The sequence below is a fragment of the Plasmodium coatneyi genome, chromosome 14 (assembly GCF_001680005.1).
Source record: "Plasmodium coatneyi strain Hackeri chromosome 14, complete sequence".
Taxonomy (NCBI): domain Eukaryota; phylum Apicomplexa; class Aconoidasida; order Haemosporida; family Plasmodiidae; genus Plasmodium; species Plasmodium coatneyi.
Window position 1 is genome coordinate 335,864 of NC_033569.1, and position 16,788 is coordinate 352,651.

At 41.6% G+C, this 16,788-nt stretch overlaps 4 protein-coding genes across 4 annotated transcripts; all 4 read right to left on the reverse strand.

Moving 5' to 3' along the window:
- Positions 1-901: 901 nt before the first annotated feature.
- PCOAH_00052110 (Actin) lies at positions 902-2,032 on the reverse strand (the record flags this gene model as incomplete). Its single annotated transcript, XM_020061991.1, has 1 exon — positions 902-2,032. One exon carries the CDS (start codon positions 2,030-2,032, stop codon positions 902-904), a length of 1,131 nt encoding a protein of 376 aa, XP_019917543.1.
- A 2,553-nt stretch (positions 2,033-4,585) lies between these two features.
- On the reverse strand, positions 4,586-6,677 carry PCOAH_00052120 (5-aminolevulinic acid synthase; the record flags this gene model as incomplete). The annotated part of the gene is made up of 2 exons (XM_020061992.1): positions 4,586-4,733; positions 4,849-6,677. The coding sequence occupies 2 exons, from the start codon at positions 6,675-6,677 to the stop codon at positions 4,586-4,588; spliced, it is 1,977 nt and encodes a 658-aa protein (XP_019917860.1).
- A 1,415-nt stretch (positions 6,678-8,092) lies between these two features.
- Positions 8,093-11,119, reverse strand: PCOAH_00052130 (Uncharacterized protein; the record flags this gene model as incomplete). Its single annotated transcript, XM_020061993.1, has 4 exons — positions 8,093-8,132; positions 8,313-8,399; positions 8,519-9,799; positions 10,200-11,119. 4 exons carry the CDS (start codon positions 11,117-11,119, stop codon positions 8,093-8,095), a joined length of 2,328 nt encoding a protein of 775 aa, XP_019917726.1.
- A 1,653-nt stretch (positions 11,120-12,772) lies between these two features.
- Positions 12,773-14,308, reverse strand: PCOAH_00052140 (ENTH domain-containing protein; the record flags this gene model as incomplete). Its single annotated transcript, XM_020061994.1, has 3 exons — positions 12,773-13,735; positions 13,905-14,094; positions 14,250-14,308. 3 exons carry the CDS (start codon positions 14,306-14,308, stop codon positions 12,773-12,775), a joined length of 1,212 nt encoding a protein of 403 aa, XP_019917800.1.
- Positions 14,309-16,788: the final 2,480 nt, after the last annotated feature.

Here is a 16,788-nt window from a genome sequence, read left to right on the forward strand (position 1 = left end):
ACTCCTAAACTTCCCACGCATCCACATTTACAACTTTATACATTTCATTTTTACAGTTTTTTAATTGATACACACAATGGATGCTTCTCCACCTGTACGTGTATGCGTAAGAAAACAGGCTGGTATGAAATATCAAGGGGTGCATATCAGGAGGGGTAATTGTACACAGAGGAGAAACTGCGCGGTTGGCTTTTTTTTTTTTTTTTTTTTTTAATAATTCTGCTGCACTGGGTATAAGAATGCAACTGCACGTGTATATACATATATACACATGGACAACAAGAAATGGGAGAGAGGGAAAAAAAAAAAAAAATGCATACACTTTTGCGCAGGTATATACACACTTGTGCACACGTGTCTATGCGCGCATAAACACACACACAAGGGGGGGAGAGGCACGCATGAAAACGCACACAACTCACGCAAGCAACGCACGTTGCTCCTGGTAAACAGTTAGGCCATGCACGCAAAAGTGAGATGAAAAAGAGTGAATAGGGGGGCGGGGGGAACAACTAGCTTTTTTTTTTTTTTTTTTTTTTTTTTTATCAAGGGGGTTGAAGAATTCACCAATGGGGTACTCCTGTGATGCGCTTGGGCCACATAAACCGAAAAAATATATATATATACACAATTGCGTGTTCCTACGCATATAGATGTATACGTGAATGTACGCGTTGCTTCATATCGTTCGAACTGCTGGGTTGTTGCGGGCTTTTTCTTCTTAGCTCAATTCTGCTCTGCGCGCCGTCTTCACCGACGTCCTTTCATTTCGCTCATTTGGCCTATTTGCTCCGTTTGCATTGGTTGTCCTGTTTGCCCTGTTTGGCCCATTTCGCTGCCTCCTGCTCTCCTTCGAACACGCTTACGCCTACGCCTACGCCTATGCCTACGCCCACGCTGCTTAGAAACATTTCCTGTGGACGATGCTGGGGCCCGACTCGTCGTACTCCTCCTTGGTGATCCACATCTGCTGGAAGGTGGACAGGGACGACAAAATCGACCCTCCGATCCAGACGGAGTATTTCCTCTCAGGGGGGGCAACCACCTTAATCTTCATGGTGGATGGAGCCAAAGTGGTGATGTCCCTGGTAAGCCTCTCCCCAATACCCTCATACATGGTTGTACCACCGGACAAGACAATATTTCCATACAAATCTTTACGAATATCAACATCACATTTCTTAATCGAGTTAAACGTGGTGGTGTGAATTCCTGCTGCTTCTTTTCCCAAGAAGGATGGCTGGAAAAGGGCCTCTGGACATCTAAACCTTTCATTTCCCACGGTGATTATATTTCCATCAGGTAATTCGTATGACTTCTCTATGTCACTACTCTGCTCGGATGTCTTCATTTCTTCATCGAAATTTAAGGCAATGTAACATAGCTTCTCTTTAATATCTCTAACAATTTCCTTCTCTGCGGATGTCGAAAATCCATATCCTCTCTCGTGAAGAATCTTCATTAAGTATTCGGTTAAATCCCTTCCTGCTAAATCCAATCTCATAATGGCATGTGGCAATGCATACCCTTCATAAATGGGGACCGTGTGGGAAACTCCATCACCACTATCTAGGACGATACCTGTTGTACGACCAGAAGAATACAACGATAACACTGCTTGGATGGCTACATACATTGCTGGTACGTTAAATGACTCGAACATAATTTGGGTCATCCTTTCACGATTTCCCTTTGGGTTCAAGGGGGCCTCTGTTAATAACACTGGGTGCTCCTCCGGTGCAGCTCTCAATTCATTGTAAAAGGTATGGTGCCATATCTTTTCCATATCATCCCAGTTGGTTACTATTCCATGTTCTATCGGATACTTTAAAGTCAAAATACCTCTTTTCGTTTGCGCTTCATCACCAACAAATGCATCCTTCTCTTCCATACCCACCATAATTCCTGGATTCTTTGGCCTACCAACTATACTTGGGAAAACTGAACGGGGTGCGTCATCTCCTGCAACCCCAGCCTTTACATTACCTGAGCCGTTGTCAACAACTAAAGCTTGAACTTCCTCGTCACCCATTTTGTTCAGAAGGTTTGAAAAGGGAAAGGCGTAAAGAGGTTTTTTTTTCCTTTTTTCAGGATAAAACTGGGCGTACCAGTGATCTGTCGTATAAGGGAATAAATGGGTACAGGCAAATACGCGTGCTGACGTGTGTGTGTGTGTACGTACGTGCGTGTATGCGTATACTTTGCTTTACTGATGTTTTGTCGTGCAAATGGTGACGCAATAAAAATTCGTTCCAATAACAGGTTATAAGATAATAAATAAATTTTATGCGCTAATTTGAATTTTTGCAGAAATTACATTTCACATAAATCGCATTTCGCTTAAGTTGACATTTAGCAAAAAAATAAAAAGGAAAGAAGAAAAAAAAAAAAAAAAAGTAAATAGAAATTAAACAGTTTTACATTTATAGCTTGCGCATGGAAAAAAAAACAATTTCGAAAAAATATGAACATTCAGGTGAAAAATAAAAAAAAAAAAAAAAAAAAAAAAAAAAAAAAAAAACTGGCTGATTGGTTGGTTTGTTGGATGGATGAGTGGTTTACTGGCTGGTAATGACGTACGGGTGACTGCATATATTATACGCGCAAAACACAACAGATAATTCACTTAGCAAGAAAAAAAAAAAAAAAAATATATATACATATTTCTGCTTCAGGAGTGTAACATGTATATGTATTGAAAAAAAAAAATGTTCAAATTTACACGCGTTTGGAAGAAAAGAAAGAGCAAAAACGTAAAAGGATAAGAAAAATTAAATGACAGAGGGAAAAAATGTGGCGAACGTGCAACATAAGTATGGCAAAAGCTTGATGTGAAAATCGTGAAGCAACAGTTAAGGCTGTTAAAATTTAAACTGGGTAAATGCAACTGAACTGCTACTGGCGATTTTGCTTTTCTTTTTTTTTCAATTTGTTTTTCTTCTTTACACGTGTAATTAAGTGTACAATTAAGGGTATATTTACGCTTATAATCAAGTGTACAATTAAGGTATATTTACACGTATAATTAAGTGTACAATTGCGCGCATGTGTACGTTGCGTCGCGTGGCGAGCGCGTGCGAATATTTAACGTTTGTTTTATGTTCCTTTCAACGCCCAGGGGTGTGTACTGCAATTCCTTGCCGTTCCTTGGTTTTTGCTTTGTGTAAGCCTGTTCACGCCTTTTTTACGCTTTTTTTACTCTTGTTCACGTTTTTTTTTTACGTTATATTTACCTTTTTCCCCCAATTTGGAAAAATGACTTTTTTTCGTTTTTTCCCTGGAGAAACGAATTTTGCGTTCACTTATACCCTTCACTAACCGCGTACCTTACATATATGCGTATGTAAATGAGAGTAAATTTGCATATAATTAACTTGCTCATATACGTAGGGGGTTTCCAATTCTGACAATTTGTGCGCCAGAGGGAGGGTGCACGCGCAGCGGATTATGGGCAGGAAATGTTAACGGCCATACGGCAAAAAGGAAAAATTAATAAGCGGCCGGTGAACGAACAATTAAGCGAGCAAAAGAGGAATGGCGAAATTAGTGTGTGTTTTGTGCATTTACCTTTTTCACGTATACCTTTTGCCATCGTGAATTTAAACACTTTTTCTTCTTCCCAGCAAACGTAAGATTTCTTGGAATTATACGATACAGTTAAGTTGGCACTTTTTTTTTAAGGTGATAATTTTTTTTATTTCCCTGACCAAACCAAGTTCGCTTTTAAAAAGCTAGACTTTTTTTTTTTTTTTTTTTTCCCAAATTGTACATGTATAAGCCGTGAAAAAGTGAAAAATCGCCTGACCGTTCAGGTGAATATGAAAATAATATGTCACATGAAAGCTTACAAGTACCCTTGTTGCAAAGAGCAGTTAAACATGCATTGCGATCGCCACGTGAGAACAGCCATACGCCTGATAGCAACAAAGCCATTTTAACAGTCTGGTTGAATTTACCTGAAGGGAATTTTTTTTTTTTTTTTTCCCCTTTTTTTTTTAAATGGCTAGCTAAATGTAAAGCCCATTTGGTAGAACTGCACATCGTGGTCGTCCAATTATGCAGCTACTGACGTGTGAAGGATTAACATAACTCCCCTCATGGTGGGTCAAGGGTTACTATGAATGTGACAAAATCGCTGGGCAAACATCTGTGAGTCCATACCGATTGTGTGGCCCCCTTTGAATGTGCCTCATTTTTGTAGCTCCACTGTTCCCACGGTTGAGGCTGTCGGCGGTCTTCCCATCATATGCACGTTCGAAAGTTCGACTCAGCGAAAAATTGTGCCTTCCCCACCGAGTGCGCACACATATAAATGTGATGGATGCATGGGGTGTAAAACAAATTATGGGAAAAAAATTAAGCGGCGTGAAATGGTGAGGCTTTCGAAAAATTTCAGATCCGATTTGGTAAACCTGTGCGCGATCACATTTTTCGAATTGAGTGAAACAGGTCGAAAAAAAAATGTTGCACATGCATCTGCTTATGTATATGTATACACACACATGTGGCAGGCGATGCATCACCTTCGCGTGGACAAGTCAGACAAAAAGAAAGTGCGGGAGGGTAGACCCCGCGGCGTCTAGCACTATAGCTGCATTTGCGCTTGACTGTTCTTCTCATCAAACATATTTACTTGGTACTTTTTGAAGAGCACGTAAAGGCTATGCGCCAGTTTTTCAATGTGTTCATCTGTGTGGTACGGCGAGGGCGTGATTCTGATTCTTTCCGATCCTCTGAGGAGTGGCAAGTGGGGGGAAGCAAATGAGAAAATAAGCGAACGCACAAATGTTACATGCGGTTGGTGCAAATGCATAGCAGCGTAATGGCGACGCCACGGTCCGTGCTTACCTCGGAACGGTGGGGTAATTAATCGGCTGGAGGTATATATTATGTTCCGTCAGCAGGTCGTCACAAATTTGCTTGCACTTCTCAGCACAGTTAATCAAAGCAACAACGATATGGGAGTTGTTTTTCAAAATGTGTATCCCCTGTTGGTTCAATTTTTCCTTTGTCTTCTGGACAACTTTGCGAAATTTATTTCGCAGATTTATGTCGGTCTGAATTATGTGAATGGCTTCCGCAGATGTGTTAATATTAACAGGCGTCAAAGACGTGGTGAAAATAAAATGGGGAGAGTAGGATCTAATGACGTCAATATAATATTTGTTCGCACAAATGAACCCACCCAAGGAACCTATCGCTTTTGATAAAGTACCATTAATTATATCAATGTGATCACATATATTTAATTCTTCTAAATATCCAGAACCCGTTTTTCCGTACAGTCCCACAGCATGAACCTCATCAACATAGGTGAGTGCATTATATTTTTTGGCTAGCTGAACAATACGTGGAATGTTAGAAATATTCCCTGACATACTATAAATGGATTCAAACACAATCATGATTTTTCTACTTTCATATTCTTTATCTGTTCTCAGTCCTTTTAGAACCTTTTCTAAATATACCATATCGTTATGTTTGAATATAATTTTTTCACATCTCGATTCTCTGATTCCGTTGATTATAGATGCATGATTCATTTGGTCCGAGACGAACACAAGATTTAGCAATTTCCCCAAAGTTTCTAATGCACCCACATTTGCTATATACCCAGAGGTAAATAATAATGCACTCTCTTTATTAAACCATTTAGCCAATATATATTCCAAGTGACTATGATTTAGTAAACTACCTGAGATGTTCCTTGTGCCTCCACTGCTGTTCCCAATTTTTCTCAGAGTTTCAATCCCTACGTCTATCACTTGTTGGTTATTCGACAAGCATAGATAATCGTTCGAACACCACACGACCGTTTTGTCGTTGGTTGTTTGGATAATAGATGTGCGCACATTGGAAGAATTCCACCCATGAGTGTTTTCCTTCCTGGGGGAAGCGCTTCCTAATCCATCCGTGACGGTATTATAATTGCCCCCAATCTTGTAGGCACTATTCCCAACACAGGGCCTGTAGCCAAAATTTTGAAAAAACTCAAAAAAAATGGGAAGAAATAATTTGCCATTCTCTATATCTACATTTGGATAAAACTTCCTGCATTTGTTTAGGATGGTAAACACTCTGTACCTTTTGTCTAAATAGAGTTTATTTAAAAGTTCCTTCAAGTCGTTTGTGCATTCTTTTTGGAATAGCTTATAAGCTTCATTCGACCATGTTAGTGAGTGACTAGGCTTGTTTTCAACTACACTAAGGGTGTTTGTGTGTGCAGCGCTTTCGCCCCAGCTTTTACACAGGCATTCTCCACAAAGGGTGTTTTCCGTTTTGCAAGCATCACCTGTATGGCTATACTCACCAACAGGTGTTTTCCCAACTGGAGTAGCTCCCCCCCTTTGCTGATCCTCCTGCTCCGCTTTTACTTCCATTGTGCCACTTCGAGCGGCCAACGAATCCACCAAATGTCTAGATATTATGTTAGACTTTCTGAGAATTTTAAAAATATTTATTTTAGATTTGTTGTCTATTATGATAAGGCGCTTCTCATTGATGGCCTTTCCCACTGGGCATAGATTGGACATGACTGACATGACCACATTGTTCTTGTTGTGCTTGTCTTTGCTTTTGCTCTCATTCGCATTGTAAAAGAGTTGTATGTTTTTCACGAAGGGGCAGTACTTTTTAATTTCGTGGATGCTCACCTTCAGCGTTTTCTTCTGCCTCATTGTGTCGTCTTGCGTGGCCAGTTGGGTGATTTACTGGTTGAAAGGCCAAATGTTTGGGAGGATGCGCTGCTTCGACGTGTAACCCACAAAGATCTGCGGTAACTAAACACTTGAATTCGAGGCAAATCCAGCACGTACCTCTTTTCCGACTACAAATGTGTTATCTCCAAGGAGCTATTAACATAAAAAATTGGCTAAACCCTGCTCAGAGAAATTTCTACAAATGGGCAGACAGAGACGGGCTACAAAATCCACATAAAAGAGTGTCCACAAAAATGCGGTGCCGAAGTAATACTTACGGACGAGGCACGGAACCGAGCGAGGAGGATCCTAATTATTCTCTTCCTTTTTTGTTGACCCTTCTGGAGGTGTCCCAAATGGTTGAAAGCAGAATGGGGGACTCACTGAGCGCTTCGCGGTGGTCGATTCAAATGGTGTGGCAACAGTGTGCATAAATAAGGACCGCACAAATAGGGACATGTGAAAACATATGTGTCCTCTGCTGGATTACCAATTTGTGCTCCTATAAAAAAGAAGAGACAAGCGCCACCTCAGTGTGGTTCGCATGTGCCCGTTCCAGCTCCTCATCTGATCGTTGTGTGGTCATGCAACTGGCCTCGATTAGCAAAATAAAAAAGATAAACACAAAAAAAAGGGGTACTCAAGAACGTTGGGATGTTGCAGAAAGGAACATGCGCCCAAAGGAAGGAGATTAATGCTGATATGTTTGCGCAAAAAGATTGAACAGATTTTTCTACTTGATAACCATTCGATCGTTGTTCTCCCTCAAAGGAATAAAAAAAAAAAAAAATACTCACGAAAAAGGGGAACTTGCCAGATAAGGCGAAAAAATAATTTATTCTCTTTTAAAAATGAAGGAAATATAAAAATGTTACATTAATATGTAGGTGAAAAAAAAAAACGGGTTGTGGTAGCAACTGTGGAACGACTTGCACATAGGTATCCCTCTGCACCTGCGCATGTTGTGATAAATCGTGGATACTTTCTCGCGAAGTTTTCCCACATATGTCACCCCTACTGATCGATCATGTGGTTGCATATTAAAAAAAAAAGGGGGGCGAAATAAAATGGATCTTCCTTGCAACGTGTACGATTTGACCAGGGGGAGTGACTTAACGGAAGCATTCACGTGGATTAGAATGCACATGTCCGTATCTACATGTTTGTTTTTTTCATCTGTATATATTTTCTTCTTGGGGGAAGACCCCTCTTTGTGGGCTCTCCCCGCAGCTGCTACCCGCAATGTGGCAAAAATGGCACCTTGGTTTGCTTCCTCTTCTGCTCTGGGGGACACCTCCTCATTTGACCACTAAATTATTGTATGATGATATGGGAGGACCTCCATGGTGGTTTTTCCATTGGTGGTGCACATCCACGTGAGGAACATGAGGCACCTAGTCCTTCTGCTCGATCGCGTCGAGGTGGCAAGATACCCTGCAGTGGAGCAAACCCAGAATGAGCAAACCATGAGGTGCTAAATAATATACAGTTAAACAGAGCTGCGTGTGTAAAGTGCAATTCGGGAAGGGCAAGGGGAAAATATATGGAGTGCTCACCGTATGAACTGACTATATTACATTTTTCATTAGTGCGTTCGCACTTTTGCCAACTTACAGATAATTCAGGAGCGTCCCCAAGATGTGCGACACCACCAGAAGCAGGAGGATGTAGAAGGCCACCAACTCCTTCTTCTTACTCTTCCTACGGGGGGAGGGAACACCAGTTGCCATATGAATGTATATAAAAGTGAGCATGTGACGTTACATATATTCGTAGTTGCCGCTTCGCCCGTTTGCCGTTCCGCCGCCTGGTTCTCTTACTTCCTCACCAAGGAGGTGCCGTAAACGCCGCCCGCAAAGTAATCTGCACAGCGCTTGGGCATGACACGGAAGGCAGAACAGATCAGACGTATGCTAATGTCCTTGTTCAGCTTCAGCTTGTATGTATGCCCATTTATCTGTATCGAGTAAACATAGAACTTGGTTTTTATCATGTCCTTCATATAAGCGTGGAAATTTTTTAAAAAGCATTTGTTGACTTCCTGCACGGGTACCCCCAAGTGGGCTAAAATTTTGTCCGAACATTTTTTCGACAAATCGTTCGACCCACTGGAGCAGAGATTTTTTTCGAACCCAAAGTCGAACAGGGCATTTATGTACTGGATGAATTTTTCGCTGAACCGTTTGTTCTGTGCGTAGGTTGGGAGGTTCTCCCCTGTGGTGCTTTTCCCCCCCTTGTGGTCGTCTCCCCCCGTGGCGGTCAACTGGTAGACGCACAAACTGCGGACCTGCTGCTCCACCACCTCCCTCACAACATTGGAGTTCATGTAGTCAGGCTTGCTTATACAGTAGGACGAATCACGGATGAAGCAAAAGCGGGGGTCGATGGTAAAATTTTTGTGAATGCTAAAATGAATCTCATACGTTATATGCTCCTTCAAGTCGAGAAGGAAGTTTTTCATGTAGTGAAAAAAAGTGTAGTTAAAATATTTCCCAAAGTCTAAATGATAATTTATATGCACAACATCACTCTTGTTTGTTATTCCCCAATACAACTCAAACGTGTACTTATCATACTGATCCTTCTGCTGATAAGCTATCATGGAGTCGTATGGCACCAAGTATGTCAGCACACTGGAATGCAGGATCGTTGTGTTCAGATCCTCGTGCGGATTGTATATCTCGTTGTCATATAGGAAATTATCACAAATGAAGACCAACGCAGTGGCACTTGTATGTTTGTGCAGATAATCCATGAACTGGAAAATGTTCTTTAAGCTGTCTTTATATTTTATGTGAACGAAGAGCACACAATTGTTCGTAATTAGCACGTCCTCCCCGTGGGTGGCTTTCCCCTGGATTGCACCCCCACGGATGAATTCCCCTTTTTCCTTCCTCAAATTGCAATGTAAGTTGGTAATCCTCTTCTGCATTTCCACCAAATTGATCACCGCATCGAGGTCATCAAAATTGGTGTGCAAGTATATTCCCCTACTGTGAACCCTGTGCTTTATAAACTTATATGGCAGGTGCACCAGTATGCCGTCTATGGAGTCGTTCGCAGGGAATATCCTCAGGATGCCCTCCGCAAACGGCGTCGATCTGCCTACTAGAGGAAAGAAAGCTGCCCAGGCGGAAAATACCCGCCTCGACGAAACTGCACCCCCCATTTGGGCCTTCACGTGAAACTTGGGCGCATGCTTGGGGGGGAAATTCCCACGGAGGAGTGTGCCTGCGCTGGGCCCACACAAAAATGACCACGCCGAGAACAACGTTGCGGGTGTTTTGCGGCGCCTTTTCAATCCCACAAAATGGAAAAAAAATTGCAAAAAAAATTGACATCAATGTGGAAGGATGTCCCTGCTATATTCCATCGGGGCAAGGCATAACTGACGAGCGAACGTTCAAGCAAACGCGCACACCAATGACATAGTGTGCATGTGTTCAAAAGGAGGCGGAGAATGGCCGCCCAGAATTCTACCTCTCCTCCGTCAATCATTACGATGAGGCTCTGAAGTAGTCGAAAATGTTCTTCCCGAGGGGATTCCCATTATTGATACACGTGCTAAGCAAAGGAGTGCCATTTTCGTCTGTCATGTTTAATATATCCTTAAACGCGCTGAGGTCATAACTGGAATTGTCCCAAATGGAACGAATCACCTGTGGATGGTCCAAATCGACGTAAATCTCCTCCTTGGATGGGTCAAAGTTCAATTTGTTTATCTCATAAAATGTATCATCCTTCGTACAGTAATACAAACAGTAGGTTAAATAAAGGAACAGCAAGTCATTGTCGTTACTGTAAGTAATGTACAGAAGAGGGTGAGGATATATACTTTTCTCAACAAAGGGACAAATAAATTTATTGAACAATTTTTTTAACACTTGTATGTTCCTTTCAAATATTGATACACTTAATAAATTCCCCTTTTCAAAGCTGTTAACATTGATGTCTATATCTTTTTTTTCCATAAGTATGTTGAAAATTTCATAATTTTGTGTGATCAAACTGTACAATAAAGCATTCGCCATATGTTTGTCCTTCTGATTGTAGTCAATATTTTGTTCAATTAAATATTTGGAGATTTCCGTATTTCTGTTGAGGACACTAATTATCAGTCCATTTTGCTCTTCATTATTTATGCTATTTATTAAATTTGTGTTTTCAATTATAAATTTGACGTTGTTCATATTATTTCCGTAAATTGCAAAATGGAGCACATTATTTTTGTTTGCGTCCATGTAGTCCTTAATCATCTCGTACTTTTTTCCTCCCTGTTTTGACTCCCCTGTGCCTTCATCCCCCCCTGCACCTTCGGCTTTCTCCTTTTTAAGGAGCCCCTCCATGGCCGTCCGCAGCTCCTCCACGCTCCTTTCGCTCGAGCATATGAACAAGTTCTTTATTGAAAACAGTTCCCCCATTGTGTTACGTGGTTACAACTTTTGCGACTACTTTTCTGGCGCACGGGCAGGCTGCCACCCCTTCTGTTTCTTTTCGCTTCTGTCACCCACGGGGAGCCACTTCCTCGATGCTTACTCACTAACTATGACAGTCACGGCGGACTCCCACCAGAGTTGCCTTCACGCTATCCGCAAAAGAGACTAAACTGTATCACGATGTAGAACTGTGCGAATGTTCCTTCGTATATAGGAGTCTTGCCTTATATCTGACAAGAGCAGAGACTATTAAAAAAAGAAAAAAGCGGTTACCCTTTTGTGCTATCCTAAAAGAGCAGGACTGCATCGAATATTTTTATGGAACTACAATTTGGCTATCACTCGGGGAGAAAAAAAAAAAAAAAAAAAAAAATTCTGAACAGCAGGTCAGGCGAGATTTATGCGTCATTTTTTTTTTTTTTTTTTTTTTTTTTTTCCGTTTTGGCTAGCCACCAACGGGTTGGCTCTCTCAACTTGTTGTTCAACCAAATGTAGGTCAAATTAAAAGAAGGGGGAAAGAGTTTGTTCATCAGATTACAAAAACATATACCAGTTGTGTATATATCATAAAATTTTAAAGCGAATAAATCGAGGGGGTGAACAATACATGTACATGTAAGCATATACATATGCGTATGCTTGTATATAATCCACGTGGTGGTATGCAAAAAACGTGGGGTGAACCCTGTAAATCAAACTTCGGCACAGGTGGAGGAGAAGCCCTTCTAGACTGATACTCTCGGGGGAACTTCCTAGGGCCCCCTGTTACCAAATGGAGGGCAACGCACGAGTAGACTAAACGGGTGCGAACCAATGTGCGCGCAGATCAATATTGGCATAGCTAAAGTACTAAAGCAGCGCCCACACGCACAGAAGCCTTCGGAAGGGGGGATCCACCAGCTACAATCAGCAGCTGGATTTTACAAAATTTTGTGGCAAGGAAAAGAAATCGAATTTCTGGATAGATGGTACATAAATCCGTCCTGCTCAATCTCGTAAGCAAAAATTCACTAGATGGTCCATTCCAGAGCGCGACACTATGGTTGCCATAAAACATGACGGAAGGAAAAAAAAAAATCCTCAAAATGGCAGCTAAAATGTGATATGTCCCAACCGTTTGGGGAACTTTGCCTACCGGTTGTAAATTAAAGAAAAAAGAAAAAAGGTAACAATTTTTCCAACACTAACGCTTCGAATCGTCTTATGGCTTCATCCTTCCTCACAACTGCTACACCGCGTATTCGCTCGATCAAGCGTGCCTGCACTCATATATATCGTATCTTCTTGCTCCACGGAGGTGGACGGTTTGCCGTGTTGCACCCTCTTAGCATCCCCAGCTGGGACAAAATAAATGGCAAAAGTGTTGTATCGCATATCGGTCGTCTCTTCCCTCCATTAGGTACCCCGCAAATGAGCGAACCTAGATGTATAGGGCATGAACCCTTATACATATTCCAATAAACTTACATTTCGCTGTGATTTCCTTCATTCAAAACTTCGAAGGCAGCTTCCTCCTTTTTAGGGGGGTGCGCCCTACTGATCCTGCCAAAGCTGTTCAATTTATGCTCCCACGTAAATAATCCTTTTTGTGTTCTGTCCATTTGGATATTCTACCTGGTGTGTTAACTTCCTGGCAGCTCATCTGGAGCGCCCCGACTTGTTCCTTCTGGAGCTCCTGCTCTTCCGATTCTTATCCCGTGCGTGGGATTTCTTCTTTGAAGAATAACTGGAGTGGCTTGAAGCCGATGAGTAGCGGGACGACCGTGACGACGATCTCGACGCAGAGGATGAGGCAGACGAGTTACGAGAGGAACTTCGGGATGATACACACGATGATGAACGAGCTGACTTGGAACGAGAAACATATGAAGATCTCGAACCATCATGCGACGCTGAAGAGGAGCGTGAATATTTTGAAGAATGTGAAGATGCATTTCTGTGCTTTCTTCCTCTGCCGGATTTTCTTCTGCTTGATTTATGCCCTGATATGTAGCCACTGCTCCGACTTCTACTCCCATCGGTACCACTGCCACTGCTGCTACTGCTTCCGCTGCTGCCACTACTATTGTCGGATGAGTCTGAGTCTGATGAAGACGCACTGGCAGAATTATTTCCACTGCCTCTTCTCATGTCATCCGACCTGTGCACATTATCATTCATGTCGTAATTATTGCTTGCATATTTGTTTAGCATATTTCTCTCTTCCTCTATCTGATCGAAGATACTTTTTTCTTGTGGATTTCTTGTAGTTCTGGTATCCATATAATTTCTTTTATTACTCTCCAACATTTTCTTCCCTTTATTTTTTGTTTTTTTTTTCCGACTTGAAAAAAATCCTTTTTTTTCAATCGGCTTGGATTCTATATTAGTGCAGATGTTTGCATATTTCGCAGCTTCCATTCTTTCATTCTTCAAATGTTTGTTGTCTCTTAACAAGGTTAAAATATTGTTTGAAATTTCTCTTATGCATACTCCCTTGTCTTTTAGATCTTCTAAAAAGGTAAAGTGCGTCAGCTTTTTAATGAGTTCCTCCTTATCCTTCACGTCGCTGATGAAGTACTCGCACCCGTTCTTCATTACGTACTCGCACAGTCTTAATCCCTGCGGGGGGGAAAGACACCCAAAAAGGGGGGGGAAAAAAAAATTAAAAATCTACGCTAAAATTGGTATACGTATAGCCAAATCAAGTCCATCATTCCCAAAATGACATATCAAAAAGGGGAAACTTTTTTTTTTTTTGGTGGAGGAAGGCTCCTAGGCTCGAACTAACCTTGTATATTCTCCTCCATTTTGACGGCTTCTCCTGGATTGCCTTGAAAACCTCGCTGAGGACTCTCTTATAGTAATTCGCATCGTACGTTGAGATCGACAGGTCATACAGAAGGCTATTCGACACGCCATAGTTTTTGTTGTTTAGTGCTTCTTTAAGGTTTTTTTCAAACTGATTGGACTCTAAATATCTAAAAAGGGGGGTTGTGGTGAAGATAAGGGTAACATAACATGCTACGAAAAATTGCTTCTTCATTGGGGAGTATTCCACAGCGCACACATTTTTTTTTTTTTTTTTTTTTTACTCCCCCCAGTGTGAAGGGAAAAAAATGTGTGCAAGTCTTACTTCTGCAAATAGTTGTTTATGCTTAACACCTTTGAATTAACCTTTTTAAATAATAACATCTGCAAGGTGGGTGAAGATATGGGCGCATGATGAAGGACCGTCTCCTCACTACACGATGTGGGGAAACGAAATGTGCACGCTAAAAAATGGTACATGACCACACTGATAACGTTTTAATATCAGGGCCACTTTCCCCACTTTCTGCTCTTACCTTTATGGCGGCATAGGAAAAAAGATAAATTTGAAAAATTGAAGAAATTTCTTACTGTTGGATGATTCACAAAGGGGGAAAATGGTCGAGGGTGCGATGCAGTTACGCCTGTTGGGGTGTACTTCTGAGTGTCTTCTCAGACGCACTTATGTGTATGCACAGACGCCCCCAATTCACACACAACACAAATCCACGTGTACGACTGTTGAACAGAGACACCCTTCTGAAACAACTAATTCCAAGTTGCGCCTTGCACTTACGGGTGACACAGTTGCAGACAGAAGGGGGAAATTTTCACAGCAGTACACCCCCAATGCTGTCCAAATGGTACAACAATATGGCTCCAATACCCCCCCGATGATGGCGCAATATCAATGGGGACCCGTGTAACGGTTAAAAATGCAGTCCCAATTTTTTGCGGACGATTAAATGCAGCACAACTAACACTTCACGAAAAAAAAAAAAAAAAAAAAAAAAAACGCTCGGGGGGGAATTTTACAACTAATTGTTGAACAAAAAAATAAAATAAAAAAAGTACTTAACAGGATTAAGTTAAACTTCGCACGTGAAATAAAATTGGCCATTCAAATGGGAGAATTAAAATGGCCCAATCAATTGTCCAATCAGTTGGCGACACGAAAAAAACCAAGCGAACGGATGCGGACATAAACACAAAGTGGACATGCGAAACACGGCGCCGTTTTTTTTTTTTTTTTAAAGCGCCATTGGAGGAATCCCGGGGGGGAATCACCAACGAGGTAAAATCTGCTTTTGTAAAGACTGTTCGTATAGGTTGGGGGAAGGTTCTCTCCCGGGGCATCAAACGAAAGGCGGCACGGCAAAGGAATAACAGCGCGTCGAAGACGCAACATAAAATTATTCACGAGTGTATATGTACATATAAACGCATAGGTGCGGTTACGCATGTGCGCCCCCTTTTCCAAATGGACAGAAAAATGTAAACGGAAAAAAGAGCGCCCATTTGGCTTCTTCAAACGGAGGCGAGTTTAGGAACGACCTCGAGAAGAAGGCGCATTTATATGGAAGGTATCCAGATGGGAAAAAAAAAGAAAAAAATTTTCACCTGGGGAATTTCCCACTTGTGTTTTTTTTTCTTTCTTTTCTAATAGGGGAGGGGGGCCTGTCCTCACACGCTTAAGAGGACTGTGGCCATATATGCAACAAAAAGATATGTTTCCCCACCGTCCAGTGTGATCTTCCTATGTGGAAGGTGGGTATATACATACATTCATGCGTAGGTACATATATAAAGGCGTTTTTACGTTTGCCCCTTCCCGTGATAGATCTTTTTCACAAAAACGCTTAGCACTGCGTAATCGTCCTGGGACGTTGTTCATATTCACGAGCGTGGGCTATTGCGAGCTCTGCCGTGTGACTCTTGCCCCATTGGTACATTCACCAGTGCTGACGATCAAATGAGGTAGGCGAACGGAAAAAGAAATTCCCTCTTCCTTTGTCAGAAAAGAGGCGATTTCGCATAAACATATATAATTAATATGTACGTGTATGTATATATGTACATACATGTGGAGTCTCTCCTGGTGGATTATTTAAAGAAAGAGGGATTCCCTCCAGTTTTTTCATGTTCGTTCAATCAAGTAAATGCCGCGTTGTGCTGCTTTTGTTTCCTACGAGGTGCTTTCTACTTATTTTTGCGTTCACTTTTCCGCGCTGCTCTCACCTGTTCGGGTTCGGTGCTATTTTTTCCATTCCTCAGCTTTTCAACATTTCATCATTTCAAATTTTTTTTTTTTTTTTTTTTTTTTTTTTGTGCAACAGGGACACATAAAAAATGACCATTTAGCAGAAAAAAAATAAAGTAAAAAATAATCGTATCACCTTTGGGTATCCCTAAAAATACGGGTACATGGAAATTTCACTTAGCGCATTTTTTCGTGGACTGTATTTTCCCCTACATGGCATCCCCTCAGCCAGTTTCGCCCCGTCGGTTTTGCATCAAACGTTAAAAGAATATGGAGAGCGGCTTACACTCAGGTGAAGGTTTATTAAGTATGCATGTATACGCATGCCTGGATGAACCTTTTTTTTCTTCTTTTTCCCTTTTTTGCATTTTAAGTTCCCATGTTCCTCTTATCGTTGGAGTGCATAGAGTTGGAACGATCCAAGGGGGATGTGCATCGGACAGGAGTGAAATAATAGTCTTCCTTCGTTAATCCGAACGGGAGGTGTGAACATTGGATGGCGTATTCTGAGGTCCCCTCCATGGACTGCCTAATTTGCCCATTGCACCTGTACACTGTTCTACCACATTCGCATGTGCACCAACTGGAGAGGCGTCCCTCCATC